General features: G+C 46.5%; 1 protein-coding gene across 4 annotated transcripts in view; it reads left to right on the top strand.

Annotated features, from left to right (window-relative positions):
• ZDHHC14 (zDHHC palmitoyltransferase 14) overlaps positions 1 to 17,011 on the top strand; it is a 273,384-nt gene that overhangs the window by 219,460 nt on the left and 36,913 nt on the right. For all 4 annotated transcript variants that reach the window (XM_072767166.1, XM_072767156.1, XM_072767163.1 and 1 more), the window contains exon 4: positions 15,525 to 15,662. In XM_072767166.1, the coding sequence (XP_072623267.1) occupies positions 15,525 to 15,662 (138 nt within the window). The remainder of the gene's footprint in view (positions 1 to 15,524; positions 15,663 to 17,011) is intronic.

Below are 17,011 nucleotides of genomic sequence, written 5' to 3'. Positions count from 1 at the left end.
CCTTTGACTTTATAGGGTGAGGAGTCCTAATAGTTCTTCTGGGGGAGCTTCTGATTCCCAACGAGGTCCTTTGGTGCATCATTGCCACCCGAGTAGAGGCCTTGGCCCCCTTACAGCCCGTTGTCCACAGACAGCTGAACTGGGTCCCTCTGAGACAATCTGGACCTAAGAGTGGGAACAATCAAATAACCTGCCCAGCCCACCAAGTCCGAGTGAGGTCACACATTTCGTGTTCTCATCAGTCACTGTGGATGAGGCTGTGGTGGCAGGAGGGCTCACAGCCCACATAAGAAAAGGCAGGTGACATTGGCCACAACCTGAAAAGGGCGGCCTTGGGCTCAGACCCTGGACTTTGCAGGAATGAGGTCCCGGTTCTGCCCATGTGTTTGGGGACAGAGCCATTCCTTTGTGCCAGACCTTGTTAGCCAAGCTCCCACACCGAATGTGCAAGCCAGAAAACCACTGTGTTCATTTTCAGCAAATGACTGTGACTCCCTGCCCCAGGGGCCAGAGTTCTCCCGCCATGCAAAACCAGCCCTTTCTCTGCCAACGGCCAAGCTACTTGGGTAGCCAGTTCATCATCAGACTGCCAGTTTATAACCGTGGGATGGAAATATAACCACGATAGGAAGCAGAACCCTCCAGGGCACGCCCTGTGTGGCTTTCTGGATGATTGGGTCAGATACTCTCACGAGAGTGGGAATAGTTTATATGGGCCCTTTAGAAAAATGCTTTGTTAGAGGACTCTGATCGTTTAAAATAATGAATTTAAAATAATTTTTAAATGTGTCTTTTTTATTCTGCACATTTCCTTATTTAAAAATGGTTTTCAAAAAAGAAAGCCTGCGTGTCTGACAAGATGTGTTTGGCAAGCACATCCCCCGCCAACAGAAGGGTCTCAAGGACAGAATTCTGTGGCCTCGGGACCCTGTCTCTGTCTGTCCTGGGTGGGCACTGTGGCACGCCGGCACCGTGTTCTGTGCACGCTGCATGATGGCCTCCTTCTGCGGCAAAGGCAGACTGGACCTAAGCCAGAGGACAGTGGTCCCCGGCCATGGGTTTTATTTTTATCTGGCCAAGAAATGCTTGCCTCATTTCTGCCTATAATTGTCAAACTGCAACTTTGCTTTAAAAATACTTTTTTTTTTGACACCCAGGAAAGCCATAGCAATTACTTCATGAAAGTCTGTTTCTGTTGGTCTCACTGGCCTCCTGCCCCCCATGTGTATCTTCTTGATTTGCTGTCACCCTGATGCGCACGTGGTTCCTGGCTTTGTCTCCAGGGAGCGTGTGCTCGGCTCTGAGTCCGCTTCCTTTGCCTTCCTGAAGCCTGTCTGTCCCTCAGGTTTATGGCTCCAGCTCAGGCCTCTGCTCCGAGCTCCATGCTGACAGAGGCCCCTGATTTTCTGACACCTCCACTTGGGGAGCTCAGAGACTTTCCACGTCAGCAGGTTGGGGGTGACCCACCTGGCTGAGAGCCAGGAGGTTTGTTGGTCACTCTCTGAGTGGCAAACACCTAAGAGTCACTTTGGACTCCTCCCTCCTCTGTCCAAAGTTAATGTGTCATGCAGCTCTGTACATTTTGGGTCCCAGGTCCACCTGCCTCCCCACCTTTGCTGTGCCATGGCCAGCTGCAAGCTGCATTCCCTTCGCACCTTGACGGGGCAGGGTCTCCTGGCGGCCTCCGCCATCCGTCTCTTCTCCCCATCCGATCCACCCTCTATGGCTCCAAACAGAATGTGATCCCACTGCCCTTCTTGAAAAGTGCTTTCGTGCTGGTGGTTAATAGGAAGGAGGCCCAAATCGTTAACCTGCTCTGCAAGATGTGCACCTTGCCCAACCTCCCCTGCTTGGCCCCCGTCCTCTTCTCCATTCCTGGAACAAGCCACAGTGCCCTCTGTGAACTCCTGCCCATGTTTCAGGGAAGGACCTGGGGTGGTTTCTCAGGGAAACCCCTTCCTCCCACAGCTTTGTGAACTCTGCCTGCATGCTCCCCAGCTGTCACGACACACTGGGGGCTTATTTGGAGTGTGAGCCCCAAGAGGGCAGGCTGTGCCTGTTTCCCTCGTCCTGTGTTCCCAGCACCTGGCACCTCGCCTGGCCTGCAGGTGCTCAGTTAATATTTGCTGATGGAGGGAGCAAAGGAAAGGAGGCAGGGAAAGAGAAAAAAGCAATTAAATATTCTTCTGGTTGTATCTACCTCATGTCTCCATTTTACCTTTCTCTCTTAAAAAAAAAAAAAAGAATCTTGCTTTTTTGGTTCTCTGACTAGGCTGGTGCTCTCAACTGGAACAAAACCGGTTCCTTCCCGCAATCTACACTAAATAAAACTCACAGCCCCACCCTCAAACCCTCAAAGTTCAAGAAGTACAAATGAAAATCTTCAGACTCTAAGAGAAACGGTAGCAAATTATAAAATATAAGTTTGATCAGAAACTAAGAACCCTGCAACAGTCCCAGGAGGATGGAAGTGGCATGATTGAGAATATATTTGGACCTATTACAGGTACGATATATACACAGATTGATTCACTGGGCTAGTATTTCGGGCCTGTCATATGTCAGCTGCAAATCTGAATAAAGCAGTAGTTGCTTTCAAACGTTTTTCTTCCCTGCCACTCACAGTAAGAAATGCATATATCCTGGTACTCAATGTATACAAATGCTCAGCTAACGTTTCATGAAGCAGTAACTTGATGACATGAGATGCCTCCATATTTTCTATGCTATTTTTCTTCTTCTTTTTTTTTAATTCAAAGGCTGGTCACGGCCAACTAAATTTTATTTCGTGACCCACTACTTAATCACAGCCCTTACTTTGGAAAACCCTGAATAAAACATAGGCCCTTCCTGTAAGTAAAGCCAGCAGCGTTCTGTGTGGGTGCGCGGCGGCGGGGACAGAGGCAGCAGCGGTGGAGTCATGCAGGGTGAGCAGAGGTCAGCCTCCAGCCGGCTTGGGGTTTTAGGGCATGTCCTTCAGAACCTGAGTACAACACAGGTAGCAGACCAATCTAGTAGGTACACCTGCCTGCCTGCCTGCCTGCCTTCTTAGAAAACCTCAACTTGTAAATGTGCTGTTTGAAATACTTCATTTTCAGCAAACTATAGGTCAGCTGTACTTAAGACCTGGTCTAAGACCAGGCTTCAGGAAATTGTATGGAAACTACCGTGTATGAGTGTATGGGGTAGGGGGTAGGAGCCCACAGTTTTCATCAGATTGTCAAAGCGTTTGGGAATAAAAAGTGCTAAGAACCACTGCCCTAGAGGTCAAAAACCTGAGTTTCTGATACTGGTGGGGAACAGTAGACAAGAGGGTGGAGTTTTAGCCTTTGCTTCAACCATTTTCCCTCATTAACCTCATTTCTATCATACTCTTCTCTGTCATACCTTCCACCAGGCCCTGGCCCCTCAGCAAGAGCCCCCCCCCCCCCCCCCCCCCCGCCTGGCTGCTGGATTTGAGCCTGGTAGCTCCAGCAGGTGTCAGCCAGGAAGGATTCTCTATTTGCCCCGAGGCTCTCCATGGGGAATGGGATGTTAGCCTACTGCAAGTTTAACAGTTAATCACCACATCCCTGCTGTAGTTTGCTCTTAGATGCCCTTTGTAAATCCTTTCAAACAATCTAGTGGAAAATCTAGCCATTAATCTACTTCAATTAGAAAATCACTTTCCTAGCCCATAAACCTATGGCAGTTAGCAGGTCTGGCTTCATGGGTGGCAGGACCCAAGGTCGATTTAATGCTCTGCTGTTGCTGCCTTGAAATTCTTATGATTTTTTTTTTTTTGAGAGAGAGAGAAAGAGTGTGCCAACAAGGAGGAAGCAGGGAAGGGCAGAGAGAGAGAATCTTAAGTAGGCCCCATGCCCAGCACAGAGGCCACCCAGGGCTCTACATGGGGCTTGATCGAACAGCCTTGAGATCATAACCTGAGCTAAAATCAAGAGTCAGATGCTTAACCAACTGAGCCACCCAGCCACCCCTCTTATGAATTTCTCTATAAGTTGCCCTATAATTTCCATTTTGCAGTGGGCCCCACAAATTATGTAGGCAATCCTGACCATTAGATAAAACCTTTGGCTTGATCTTTTGAGTGCCTTAGTTTAAAAAAGTAATTAATGATCCACTGGCTAGACAGAGTGACTCAGTGAAGTGCTGGCATGCTTTTCATGAACAACAGCAACCAACAAGAAGACAACCCCCTATATTTAGCATCTGAGAAATCTGTGCTGATCTGATTCTGGTGGGAAGGGGGGAGTATTTATGTAGCACTTTGTAGTCTCTGAGTGCAGTGTAGTCTCTGTTCCTTGCAGTTCCCCTCACGTTCTGTGCTTGGCAGAGCAGTGGTGTCTCCAATGAACTTGTTTCCTGGTTTTGCATCTTGTGAAATATTTTTTTTGTATTTTTGTTGAAGGTTAAACATGTGTATAAATTGTAAATATATTTGGTTTGTTACAGTAAAGGCTTTAGTACCAACAACAACAACAAAATCTCTTGAGTGCTTTAGAGCCACCAGTTCATTCGGGGCCTAACCTGGGTCTAGAAGAGGGCCAGTTCTTATAAATTATTTATACTACTACCGAAGCCTGCCAATACTTCCTAATTTTGTGTAGAGTAGACACAATCGACTTCAATTCTTGACATTTTTATTTAGCCATGCGATTTTAATATTTGAATTGGAAAGAACCTTTACAGCGTATCTAACTGCTGGAGCCCACAAACCTGCCTAGGTAACATTGCTAAGTAGGCCTTTAGGATTAGGGTCACAGGTCCTCTATCCCGAGAATCCAGTGTCCTTTCAACAGGACAGCACCAAGCTATCAATTTACAACAGCGGGATACCACGCATACTGAGAATTTAACTTGGGACCACTTGAAACAATTACAGCAAACACTTACTAGCTGATTGCAAATCTAGGGTGAGGGGAGAGGGTTGTAAGCAGTGGACCATTTTAGAAAATGGAATAAAATGGGGAAACTCAATATATAAAACCAATAGATGTCTCTCCGCTCTAGTTAAAAGGGAAGAAAAGATGAATGATTGGGTGGAGGGATGTCCCAGCCCCCAAGAAGTTCAATCTGGAAATGCATCAGTTCTGATTCACATCAAGGCTGCACCCAATGAGGAGAAGGAGGCACCAGCAGCAAGAGCCACACAGGGGGTACAAGCAAAGGGCTCATGTGATCTTATTTGCTTCAGGTGGCCCTCCTAGCAACCATGTGGAGCACTCACTGATGGGGTGCCCCAGGAAGATTTTACAGTGGTTCACAAAAGAGCTTATCTAATGGTCACATATGCACTGCAATGGCCTTCAGAGACTGGAAGCAGAAGCATAGAAAAGATAGCAGGAAGACAGCAATCCTGTTGACCAGCTGAATATGAAGAATGAATATAAAGGGCAGAAATGAGTGCATTCTCTACGTTGTGCAACTAGTTGCCTTGCCTTGAGGGTGCCATTTGCTACGATGAGGCCAGCAGCGAGGAGAAGAACAAACAGGGAAGCATAATGACTATAGCTTTGGACCCACTAAAGGTGAGGTATCTACGAGACAGGTAGGTAGAAATGCCTAGCGGGCAGTTGGAAAGATAGCAAGAACTCAGTCAAGGTGAATTTATCTGTGAGAAAAGTAAAGGAGCCTGGGATGAATGACATCCAAACACACCCTCAGCTAGTGCCTTGTATTCAACAGGAATGACTGGGGCTACCAACTCCCAACTTTACCCTCCCAAACCTGGATCTTTGCCCCAGATCATCAAACCTTGCACCAAAGTGACAAAGGAACTGTGGAATCCCAGGCACATGCCCTGGAATGCCAATCACACAAGCAGCTGGAGATGCAGATATTTGAGGGGGCTGAACATCCGTGAAGAGTGACGGCCTACTATGAGAATTTTGGAAAGCCCTACAGAGGACTTCTGAGCTTCGTATATCCCTTCTGCCCATCTGAGTCTGATTTTGCTTCTATTCTATATCGCAAAGTAGGGCAGCCAGGACTTGTCTCAAGATAACTGGACTGAGCCAAGAACCCCTGGTTCTGAGAGTGCTGGGCAGGGAGGGTGCCTCAGGGTCTTCTAGCCAAGGCCTGCCTTTTAGAAATGGGAAACTGGGGACAAAGTGTGAATACTATAAAAATGAATATCAGCTGCATAAACTGAAGAAGGATTCAGGGGGAACACAGGCCCCTCTGGCTCTCCTGTCTCACACTTGTTCACATCATCTTGTAACATTCAGACATTTGTGGTAGCCACAAGACACAGTGTAAATACAGGTGTATTTCCAGGTGAGATGTTATAGGGAAAAGCACCCTAAAATATATAAAGCACAGCACATATTTGCTATCCTTTCCTTGTGCTGGTCTTATGTTTTAACACTACTCTTGATGGGGTGACTAGGTGATGGGCACTTGATGGGATGAGCACTGGGTGTTATGCTATATGTTGGCAAATCAAACTCCAGTAAAAAAATATATACAAAAAAATTAAAATTAAAAAACCACTACTCTTAATGAAGTTCTTAAGTTCAACTTAAGAAAAATGAAAAGTCTCAGAAGTTTTGCAAAGAGGTTTCATTCTGGATAGTTATTTTAAGATTACTGCTCTGAACACATCAGTTTGCTTTTCAAAGGAACCATCATCAGTCCCATTGAGTCACTGCATCCTGCTCATTGACACAGCTCTGTGCCTGAGATGACATCAAGTCACAGAAGCTTGCTTACTCCAGAAGAGCATGCCCACCAAGAACACAGGCTTCCAACTGTGTATGTGTGTAGTCAAACTAAAAGATTTTGAAAAGCCTTAGAATCTTTAGCTTTACACATATAACATACCCACAGGATAACTCACTTCTGAAACCTTCATTTTGGGGATAAATTGACAAAGGCTTCAAAAAACACAGTAACGAGATGTGAAAGGACCTGTGACTCAAGAGTGTGGAGAACGTGGGGGAAAACAGCAACTGGCCATCAAAAGTAGTTCTTGACCCAGACCCAGCACGGAGCAGCTGCGGCCCTGGCAATTCCATCTGGCTCCGAGCTTTACTTTCCTCACTATACCTGGGGACCTGTGCCATCTAACTCCCAGGACCAGTGTGGGGTAAGCGAATGCAAACAAGTACTAAAAACCAGAAAGCCCTACAGATGTCTAAGCCATTCCAATATAAGGTGGTATTGATATTGATTTCAAGGCTTGGAATTTCTAGAGAGGAATGGAGAAGTTTCTGAGGGGTGTTGGTTGTTAGCATGATCTTGTCTTCCAGGATCGGAAGATATATATTTTTTTAATTCTATATATATTATTTTAATATATATATTTTTTTATAATTTTAATTCTATATATATTTTTTAATTTATTTTTTTATAAATTTATATAATTTTTTTAATTCAGATTGAAGAGGAATTCCCACAGTTTCTGGCCCTGCAGACTCATAGATAGTCGGGGCGGGGGGTGGGGGGGTGGTGTGCGGTAAGGCTGAGAGGGGCCTGGGTGGGCTCAGGGAGTGACTGCCAGGAAGGAAGATTCCCTGAGCACCCAGGTACTGGCTCATCATGCAGCTGATTTCAGAGTTTCACGACACAACAAGGACCACCCATGCCTCAAGACTGTTTTCTTGAGGACATACAAATTTGAACTTACATTACTGATTTTATCATGATGAGCCAGAGCTCTAATCCAGCAACTAAATTCCAGGAAACTCAAAAAGCTCAACAGTGGGGCTCTCATCCTGAGTCTTCCAAGGGCAGAGATGCTGGGACAGCCAGGGCTGAGAAGGCAATGCCATTCTCCTGCCTCGTTGGAACTGATGCTTCTTAGGATGCCCCCTGCTGGATCCCAAATTTAGAAAACTGTAGGATTTCTTTCCTTCTATCTCATAATAGGCCAATTCACTTTTTATAAAGTCATCGTATTTTTATTAACATTCTTACATCTCCTTTCAAAAAGTATTCGTATTACAAAGTCTTTTCCTGTTTTCTCCATTTTTTTGGCAACGATTTCTCTTTGCTTCTCTGGAAAGATCTTTTTTTCTCCCCTCTTACAAATTTTGTTGTCATCTTTGTTTTCTAGCCAGCAGATCTGCCTCATGGCACAGCTACTTCCAAAGGCTTGCTTCTTCCCTGTATGTCTTCCCTTATCCTAGAAGCAGAAAACTCCCCCAGCATCAGAAACCAACCTTACAAACAGAAGTTAAACAAACTGAGACAATTTGAGGAAATAGAAATGTGTACGGTTTGAGGAGCTGAAGGGACCTTAGTTGTCCATTATTAAGCCTCCTCCCTTGATGCCCAAAGAGACTCGGGGCCATGCCAGGTAATGGTGAAGCCAGAGCAGGGGCGGGGGGTGAAGAGGAGACAGTGGCGGGAGACGCTTTGATTCTACATCACTGCCCAAGGTTTTGTTAAGCAGCATGGAAAGATTACAACAACTCTACACTTACTAGTTGGTTTTACATGGAAAGTTTTAGTTTTTTAGCAAAGGGAGCTAAAAGCTGTAGGATCTTAATTCATTGGACATTGGCAAGGGCTCAAGACTGCAAACATCTGTACGGGTACTAATAAAACACAGAGTCATTTTGCGTTTTATGTAACAGCTCAAGGGGGCCTTGGGGCTATTGAATTCAACTTTTTACATGTGAAAAAATTAAGTCCCCACATAGAAGTGATATATTAATACTTTATGGCCACAGAATTCGTATGATAGAATTAGTATGATATTAATGGATAGAACTCATTTTCAGATAAGGAGGTAAGAAGTATTGGGAGGGGGTAGGAAACTTTCCCTGATACATCCCTTGGCCCCAAATAACCCCCAAGCCTCACAGTCTCAATAGATTTGTCAAATCTATATGTGTCTTAAGGTGTTCCCACTTCTGACTTTCACTTTGTTGAGAATGAGGTCATCATTTTAAAGACCGGAGTACTTTCTGATGGAGAGTAGGCACCCCAGACATGAGCTAGACCTTTTTTGCATGCCTCAGAGGACAGATGCCCTGAACCAGAAGAGAGAGACCCACAGGGCTTACCAACAGAAGTGCCGGTCCTGTGGTGGCCATGTTCCTTTCTTATTCCCATCCCTGTGATCTGCCCAGGGGTTGTGGGTGCCCAAGCATGCTGCTCCAGGAGGGAGGGCACCCCGGGTCCTCAGGCCCACCTGGCACAATGACCAGCATAGGAGGCAGTAACAGGTGGTGGTTAAGGGTTCAGATTAACACCTGGATTCCAATGCCAGCTTCTCCATCTGCACTTTCTCATCTGTAAAATGGGCATAATAGCATCAACCTTACCAGGTTGTCAGAGAAATAAGTGGCACAGTTCATATGAAGTACTTAACACAGTGCCTGACAAGGACTCACTGAGATAAAAGTGGATAAAAGTGAGAGAAGGAGGAGGAGGTAGAGGGAGCATGCCAGGCTGCTTTCAGAAACCCAACCAATCATGGAACACAGCAGCAAAGCTATTTTAACTTGAGTCTTACCAAAAGTTTAGAACAGCGTGAATTATTTAGTGTCTAAGAATTGCATGGGAACCATAAAAGCCAGGTAACAATATGTACCACTCTAACATTCCATCATTCTAAAAAATAAAAATTAAAAAAAAAAAAGATACTTCATAGGGGAAGATTTTTCTAATTTGAGAGGTTAAGGGAAAAAAGGCCTGGGTTTAAAGAAAAAATAATTTTCTGTCTCATACTTTTAAAAACATTTAACTTAATTTAGAGGTAAGTAACATTTTACATTTTAATTGCATGTTTGTATCTCTGATTCTCAAGACACTGTTGGAAAAGGAAATTGGGATCATTATTTCCTTTCTCCTGGCCAAGCTAAGAGGCAGCCCATCCAGAGCCCAGGACCACTGTCTGGAAAATGAAAAATTTTCTGGTCCTATACCGAGGGGATGATCTTTGTCTATCTCTGGATGCCAGTCATGAGGGCCTGTATTAGAGCCCAACTCTTAGATTTTAAATTCTTAACGTTTCCAACATTGTATTCCTTTCTCTGGAAGCCTTCAAATACAACTTTGGCAAATAGTTTTCCCTTAAGATTTCAGTGGATTTTTCTATCCTTGCACAATTCTAATACTTCTCCTATTTTCCTTGTGTTTGGTGTCTTTTTCATATTGCATTTCTCCCCTAAACTCCCTTTGTCAGGGGAGAGGCATAGTCTCTGCTCAGAACCTACAGCTCCTGGTGGGCAGTGCCTCACCTCTCTTGGTGATTCCCTCATCTGTAAAGTATGAGCATAGCACCTACTCTGGGACTCTTGTCAAGGATAAATGACAAATGATGAAATAATATTAATACGTAATAATGTAATAGGCAGTTGGAAAATGGTACCTTTAGTCATCATTAATAATAGAGTAATCGTTATTATTTTGAGTTTGGGGTTAATAAAATAAGACCATAATTCCTTTTTCTGAAGTATGTTCCCACTGGCCAATTTAATGCGACCTTCTTTCCCCACTTAACAATCTCAGGGCAGGTGACTTTTTGAAGTTGGCTTGCATCCCACCCACAGCGTCTGGGTCCCCCAGTGGTGTCTCATGGAACTTTAAATAAAACCACTGAGGCGATCACTTGACGGGATGAGCACTGGGTGTTTTTCCGTATGTTGGTAAATTGAACACCAATAAAAATTAATTTAAAAAATAAATAAATAAATAAATAAATAAATAAATAAATAAATAAAACCACTCTGCCTCCCCCTGATAGTGGGAGAGGCCAGAGGCCACCTCTCGCCACAAGCTGATTCACACTAACAACTGTCCAGTCAGCGCTTTCAGCTCTGGTCAGCAGCTGTCACCACTCAGCCTCCTCTGAGTACATTCGATTTTCACAGACCCCTGCCTTTTCCTCTGGTTGGCTCACCCCAAATTTTCTCTTTCACCAGCATTTTCAGTGTCTGCACCTGGCAACCAGGAGCAGCAATCGCTTGGAAGCCTACCAAACGCGATTAAAGGCATCTCTTTCTTGGCTTGGTGCATGTTTGTTGAGTGTCTGTCTGCCAGGCTGTTTGGGTGGCTAGACATGGTTTCTCAACGTGAGCTCACCTGGGGATGGCGGGAGGACAGATCCGCAGATCATCACAGGGCAGCGAGATGCTAACAGGGCTGTGGTCAGGGTGCCCCAGCTAGCTCCTCGGATCTCTCATTATTTTAGAGAACCTTCCAGATTCTTCCAGATTTACCAGCACCCCGCCACATCCCTGTGTGCCATTCCCCTCCCGTCAGGCTCTGTTCCTCTGTGCAGCAAAGGTGAGCACAGATCCCCAACAGCATAGCACAGGGAACAGCTCCTGGTGCTTTTTAGGAACTCTCCAGAAATGTAGCCGCATAGCTACCACTCCCTTCTGGCAGGGACCAAACTTCCGAATCAAGGAATGTGGCAGCAGCTCCAAAGTGTTTTTTTAAAGACTCTCCCACAGCACCCCCACCCCACCCCCAGTACATAGGACACCCCCATTTAATTTTTCCATGCAGGAAATACACAAACTGACCTCTAATGATAGTTGTGCAAGATGTCTCAGATGTTGTGGATGCATGCAACTAGCTCTGCCAGCTGTTGGGTCCCCCTCTCCTCCAGATGTTCTCCCTCTCAGCCAATTACTGCCTCACTCAGGTCCCCAGGAGCACGTCGTGTGCAGCTCTGGCCACTTCCTCTGGTCCCAGCTCAGCTCATGCCCAACGCTTGTCTACTCTTCTTCCCGGAACCTGAGTAACAGAAACCTCCCCGTCCAGAACGACCCCAGGCACCCCTCTTCCCCGAGCTTCCTCCGCTCTGAGCTAGGGTGAATGTGTTCAGAGCAAGAGGCACGCAGGACAGGGTGAGCGATCCTTGTCCTGATTTTATCCTTGACTCGCAAAGGGAGATTTTTGTAGGCTGGCCAGCGCTGGTGAGAGAGAACAGGCTGGCTAGCTGCTAAGTCAGGAGGAGTTCACTGCGAACTGTGAGGAGTGCACTCCTTGAGTCTGAGCAATATTTGGAGTCTGAAAATAAAGCATCCTATCAAATAAGGACGACCTTGAAGCCATGGAGGATTGTTGTTGTTGTTTTCCTTCCTAGCACGTGACACAGCCGTGGGCACATGGAAAATACTGAGTAGAGGCAGGGGTGCATTTGTGGCCAGGAGCCCTAGAGGCAGGTGGAGCAGGCTTTGCCCCAGCCTCACTACTCATAACCATGGGATGTTGGCAACACACTTGCTGGCATGGGTGTCCTTTCGGTGGTATAAGGGTTTAATCAGTCATTTGACAGGTATTTATTAAAGACTTTGAGTAGCATTGGCAAAAATGGAAAAAAATGAATGATTTTTGGAGAAAAGTGAGGGTAAAGCTGACAGGACCTGTTGAAGGCAGCACGTGGCCATTTTGGCATCACCAGTGTGTGGTTGGCAGCTGAATGTTGGGATGAAGAGAGACTTCCCAGTGATTGAGAATCCACGGAGAGGAGAAGAGGCCCAAGCTGAGCCCTGGGTGCGGAGAGGGAAGTTGAGGAAGGGGATGGGGGTGGGAAACGACACTCAGGGCAAGGGGGCCAGTAGACAGAGATGCCCACTGAGGCTTTTAGACTCAGTTTACCACCACAGGTTCAACAAACAAAAAGGAAAGACATGAGACACATTTGACAAAAGAATTCCTTGGGGAGCACCCATTTCAGCGGGTTTTTTGTTAGCCTACAACGTTTTCAGTAAGACAAGTTTCCAATCAGAAACTGCTTCCAGCTCAAGACTGCCAGAGAGCCAGGCCTTCACACCATTCCCAGATATCACCGGTTTTGCAGGAAGCCTCTCAGACCCCATGAGCAAGGGTCTGATGCATCTCATCTTTCCCATTTGCTCAGCCTCCTTCAGGAAGGCCAGAGTCACAGCTTTGCTACAACCTTCTAAGCTAAAAACAAAACAACTGCCTGCCCCCCTAGCAGTGGTCTACGTGGGCTGTAGAAACCCTTGTTCTTCGATGGGGGTGTGCACGATGTTAACTGTGCCTCCCAAGCCCTGGTGTCGTCTATGCTGATAGGTGGCTTTCACTTGAGGAAGAAGCTCAGCCCACAACATATTTGGGATTTGGAGATAAGCTTTCATGGCTGGAATCAAGAAGTTCCAACCTAACATGTACTTCTCTGCCCCCCCCCACCCCCGCCACATCCTATTCACATTTTCTGATACTCATGGATAAAGAAGAAAAGCGTTCTCAAAATGACAGACTCAAAGTCTTGGAAAAATATGGTTGCTTTAGATTTTTTTTCCTCTTTTTGTCCTTCTTTGTGTAGACATCTCCATGTACAGCCTGTGTAGACCAGTGACTTGGGAGAAATGAGGTCATTTTGACACAGAAGTTAACTGTTCCAGCTGTGTGGGCTTGGCAGCACATGCTAATATGGGACAGAGTACATCAACAGGGATTACTTCCCCCAAGTGTCAGCCTCGTACAGGCCATCAGGTTGTCACCGGGCCAGTGAGCTCTGAAATTTCTCTTTGGGTTCGCTGTTCAGACTGGCTGCTTCTTGTTAACGCCACTTGCAGCTAGGATGGATCTTACAGTTCCTCTGCCACCACTGTCCCCAGTGTCCCTCACACCCTTTTCAAGAGGCAAGTTTGCAGGAGACATAAAATAGGAGATGAGTGATTTATGACAGGTGACATAGGTGCCTGGCTTTGGACTGGCTTACTTACACAGTCACACCTCACACAGGCCTCTCTGTATGCTTGTAAAGCATATAGGTATTTAAAATATGAAAACTAGGTTGAAAGTAAACATGGGAAACACCTCGAGTAAAAAGCTAAGTTGTCCAACCAGTGTTTTCAGCCCCGTAGCAGTGGCGGCAGGCAGTCCGATCAGGGTGCGTGTGGTTCATAGGGCAACTCTGGATAGTCCTTCTGGACTGAGGAGTAGAAAAAAGAGAAGCCCTTGGCCATGACTTGCAAGGGGAGGGACAAATCACAATCACATTATAGACTTTGTGTGAAATTCCCACGGTGAGAGGAAGTGGGTTTGTACACAGGCTTCCCGGGGTGACAGGGTAAGAGTGCCAGGAGCCAGCACTCGGGCATTCGCGGGGTGCTAGGGCCAGTGTATGCAGGGGTAGACCGGCCTCAATCTCTAGCTCCACTGCTCCTGAGCTGCAGGGACCCCTGCCAGCAATCCCCCCTCTCCAGGACTCAGTCTGCTCCTCTAGAAAATAGGGCAGCATCATTTTCCTCCTAGAAATGGCTCGAGGCCATGGGGTACTAAGGTATGTGACTTCTCTTGACAAACTACAAAACACTGTGTACTTTTATTTATTTTTTAAAGATTATTTATTTATTCATGAGAGACATGGAGAGAGAGGCAGAGACACAGGCAGGGGGAGAAGGAGGCTCCATGCAGGGAGCCCGAAGTGGGACTCGATCCCAGGACCCCAGGTTCACGACCTGAGCCAATGGCAGACCCTCAACCACTGAGCCACCCAGGTGTCCCAACATTGTGTACTTTTTAAAAATGCTTTCCAGGGCATTATTCAACCCCAAAGCAACTCTATAAAAGCATCTTCGTTTTACAGGTAACTTAGCTGAGAATTGCAGACTAAAAGATCCAGTGTGTTACACTGCACATGAAGATGACAGCTCACTTTTTAAAATACCTTACCTACAACTATTGAAATAGTGGGGGCATTCCTCGGGAAACAGTTGTTATGGGATGGGAGAGCAAGGGATTATCCCTCTGTCCTAGTGCAGGCCCCTGTGACCTCTCTCTACGGCCACTGACGAGAGAGGTGGTCACTCAGTCCCACATGCACACACAGGCACATGTGGACTTATACATGCACACACACGTGCATGTGCACACGCACACACACTTATACATGCACGCACATAGGCAAGCAAGAGGCCCAGCACTTAACATCGCATCTTAAGGGAGGACTGTTCTGTGCATCTCAGAGGCGTCTTTTAAAAAGAGGGAAACCTTGACTTTTCTCATCGTGATGAGAATTTGAGTTCCCATTTCTTTAAGCTGCTGTTTGAGAAGAATGCGTGTTCTGGGTTTTTCAAGACAGCCAGGTTCTGTTAAAAGAATGATCCCATTCTCGAAGTGTCTTCATGTTAAGCATTTCTCTGAGTGGTGCATTTGGAAGCAAGCGGTGTGATGTGATTTTGTGATGCAGTCGACCCTTGAACAACACAGGCTTGGGGTGCGGGGCCGCTGAGACACACGCACAGTGCTGTGAATGTGTTTTCCTCTCCTCGTGATTTGCTTAATAACGTTTTCTTTATTGTAAGAGCACAGTATATGATACATGTAATGTGTGAAATATGTGTTCATGGGCCGTGCGGGATGGGTAGGGCTCCCAGTCCACAGGAGGCTGACAGTAGGTTGTTTCGGGGGGTCAGCGTGAGGTGGGGTCCCAGCTGTGTGGCCGTCAGTGCCCCAAGCCCCCGCACCATTCAAGGGCCGACTGTATTCCCAGGGTACTGGGGAGCGGCGGGGGGGGGGGGGGGCTCCCTCGTGTAAAATGACATTTTATTAACTGATTTCCCTATTTTTTTCTCTGCCTCTCATTTCAGAACGGTTTGATCACCACTGTCCCTGGGTAGGCAACTGTGTGGGCAAAAGAAACTACAGATTTTTTTATATGTTTATTTTATCTCTGTCTTTTCTGACAGTCTTTATATTTGCATTCGTTATCACCCACGTCATTCTTCGTAAGTATGCTGGCGAAATCAGATTACGTATGTAACCATTTGCCTGCCTTTGCTTTTCTGATTTAATTTTGAGTTAATATTTTGATCATTTCGGGCTTTCTCTTTCTTCTCTTATCCTCTTCCTGTTCCTCTCCTTACTTCCAGCCTGCCCCTTTCATGCACTCTTCTTCCCCATCCTGTCCTCCCTCCCTGTTCCCCTCCCTCCTCCCTGTCACCCCTCCCTGTCCCACTCTCTGTCCCCCCTCCCTGTCTTCCTTCCCTGTCCCCCCTCCCTGTCCCCCTCCCTCCCTGTCCCCCCTCCCTGTCCTCCCTCCCTGTACCCCTCCCTGTCACCCTCTCTTCCCTCTCTCCCTGTCCTCCCTCCCTCCCTGTCACCCCCAACCCTCTTCTCTGCCCTCCCCCTGCCCTCCCCCATCATTCCTTCTACTCCCCATTCCTCATCCTTCCAGCCACAGCTGCCAGGTCACCCAGATCAGGTTCTCTTTCACTTACAAGACTTTTTCCTTGATACATTTGCCCCTGTTCTAACTTCAAGGACCTCACTTTCTCTTTTGCGAAGGGATCCCTTGGAAGAGTCATTCCCACATTTTGCACAAAGGATAATGTGCTGCAATGATAACCATCAAACAGAAGTTTTGTTTTTAACGTGACACCAGCTTAAGCGAGAACAGTCGCCGTCCCTAGGAAACAATGTCTGGGGATAAAGACTGGGTCTCCTCACATGCATGCACACACACACACACACACATTGAAGATACATGATTGAAAAGATTTTCAGTTATCTGCTTCACATTAGTAAATCCCTGAAGGAAGGAACTTCATTAAAAATGAGATTTGGAATAGGAAGGATTTTACTAAGTACTTGCCCAAGCAAATGACATCTTCCTTTCCCATTCTCAAGGTCATAACTTCGAATTTCCTTTGTCTCTTGATTATCGGCTTTCCAACAACAGGGAATGATGAGAAGGAAGTGAATCGGCTTTGACCTAGGAATTTAAGCCTTTAAACTTCCATCCCAGGGCCATTAGCGACCCTGCAGGCCAGCGGTGCCCCTGTCCACACTCCTGAATCACATCCACCCGCCAGCAAGCCTAGAGCTCCCTCCTGCAACGTTCCAGGCAGTTTCTGGCTTCAGCCTCACTGGCTTCCCCTGCAGCAGTACTGAAGCCACAGATGGGGTGTGCTCAGGCTGGAGTCACCTTCTGCTTCTCTTGGTGGCGTCAGTTGGGGCCTGGGGCAAGTCAGCAGTATGGAGAGTTTGTTGGCCAGATTTGGACATTACATGGGATCTCCCATGTTTTCATGGCATTTTAAAACTTAGATCCCTTCTTTTTGACTGGAATCCCTCC

This window comes from Vulpes vulpes, chromosome 1 (assembly GCF_048418805.1).
Source record: "Vulpes vulpes isolate BD-2025 chromosome 1, VulVul3, whole genome shotgun sequence".
Taxonomy (NCBI): Eukaryota; Metazoa; Chordata; class Mammalia; order Carnivora; family Canidae; genus Vulpes; species Vulpes vulpes.
This window is presented reverse-complemented; position numbering and strand designations above follow the sequence as displayed.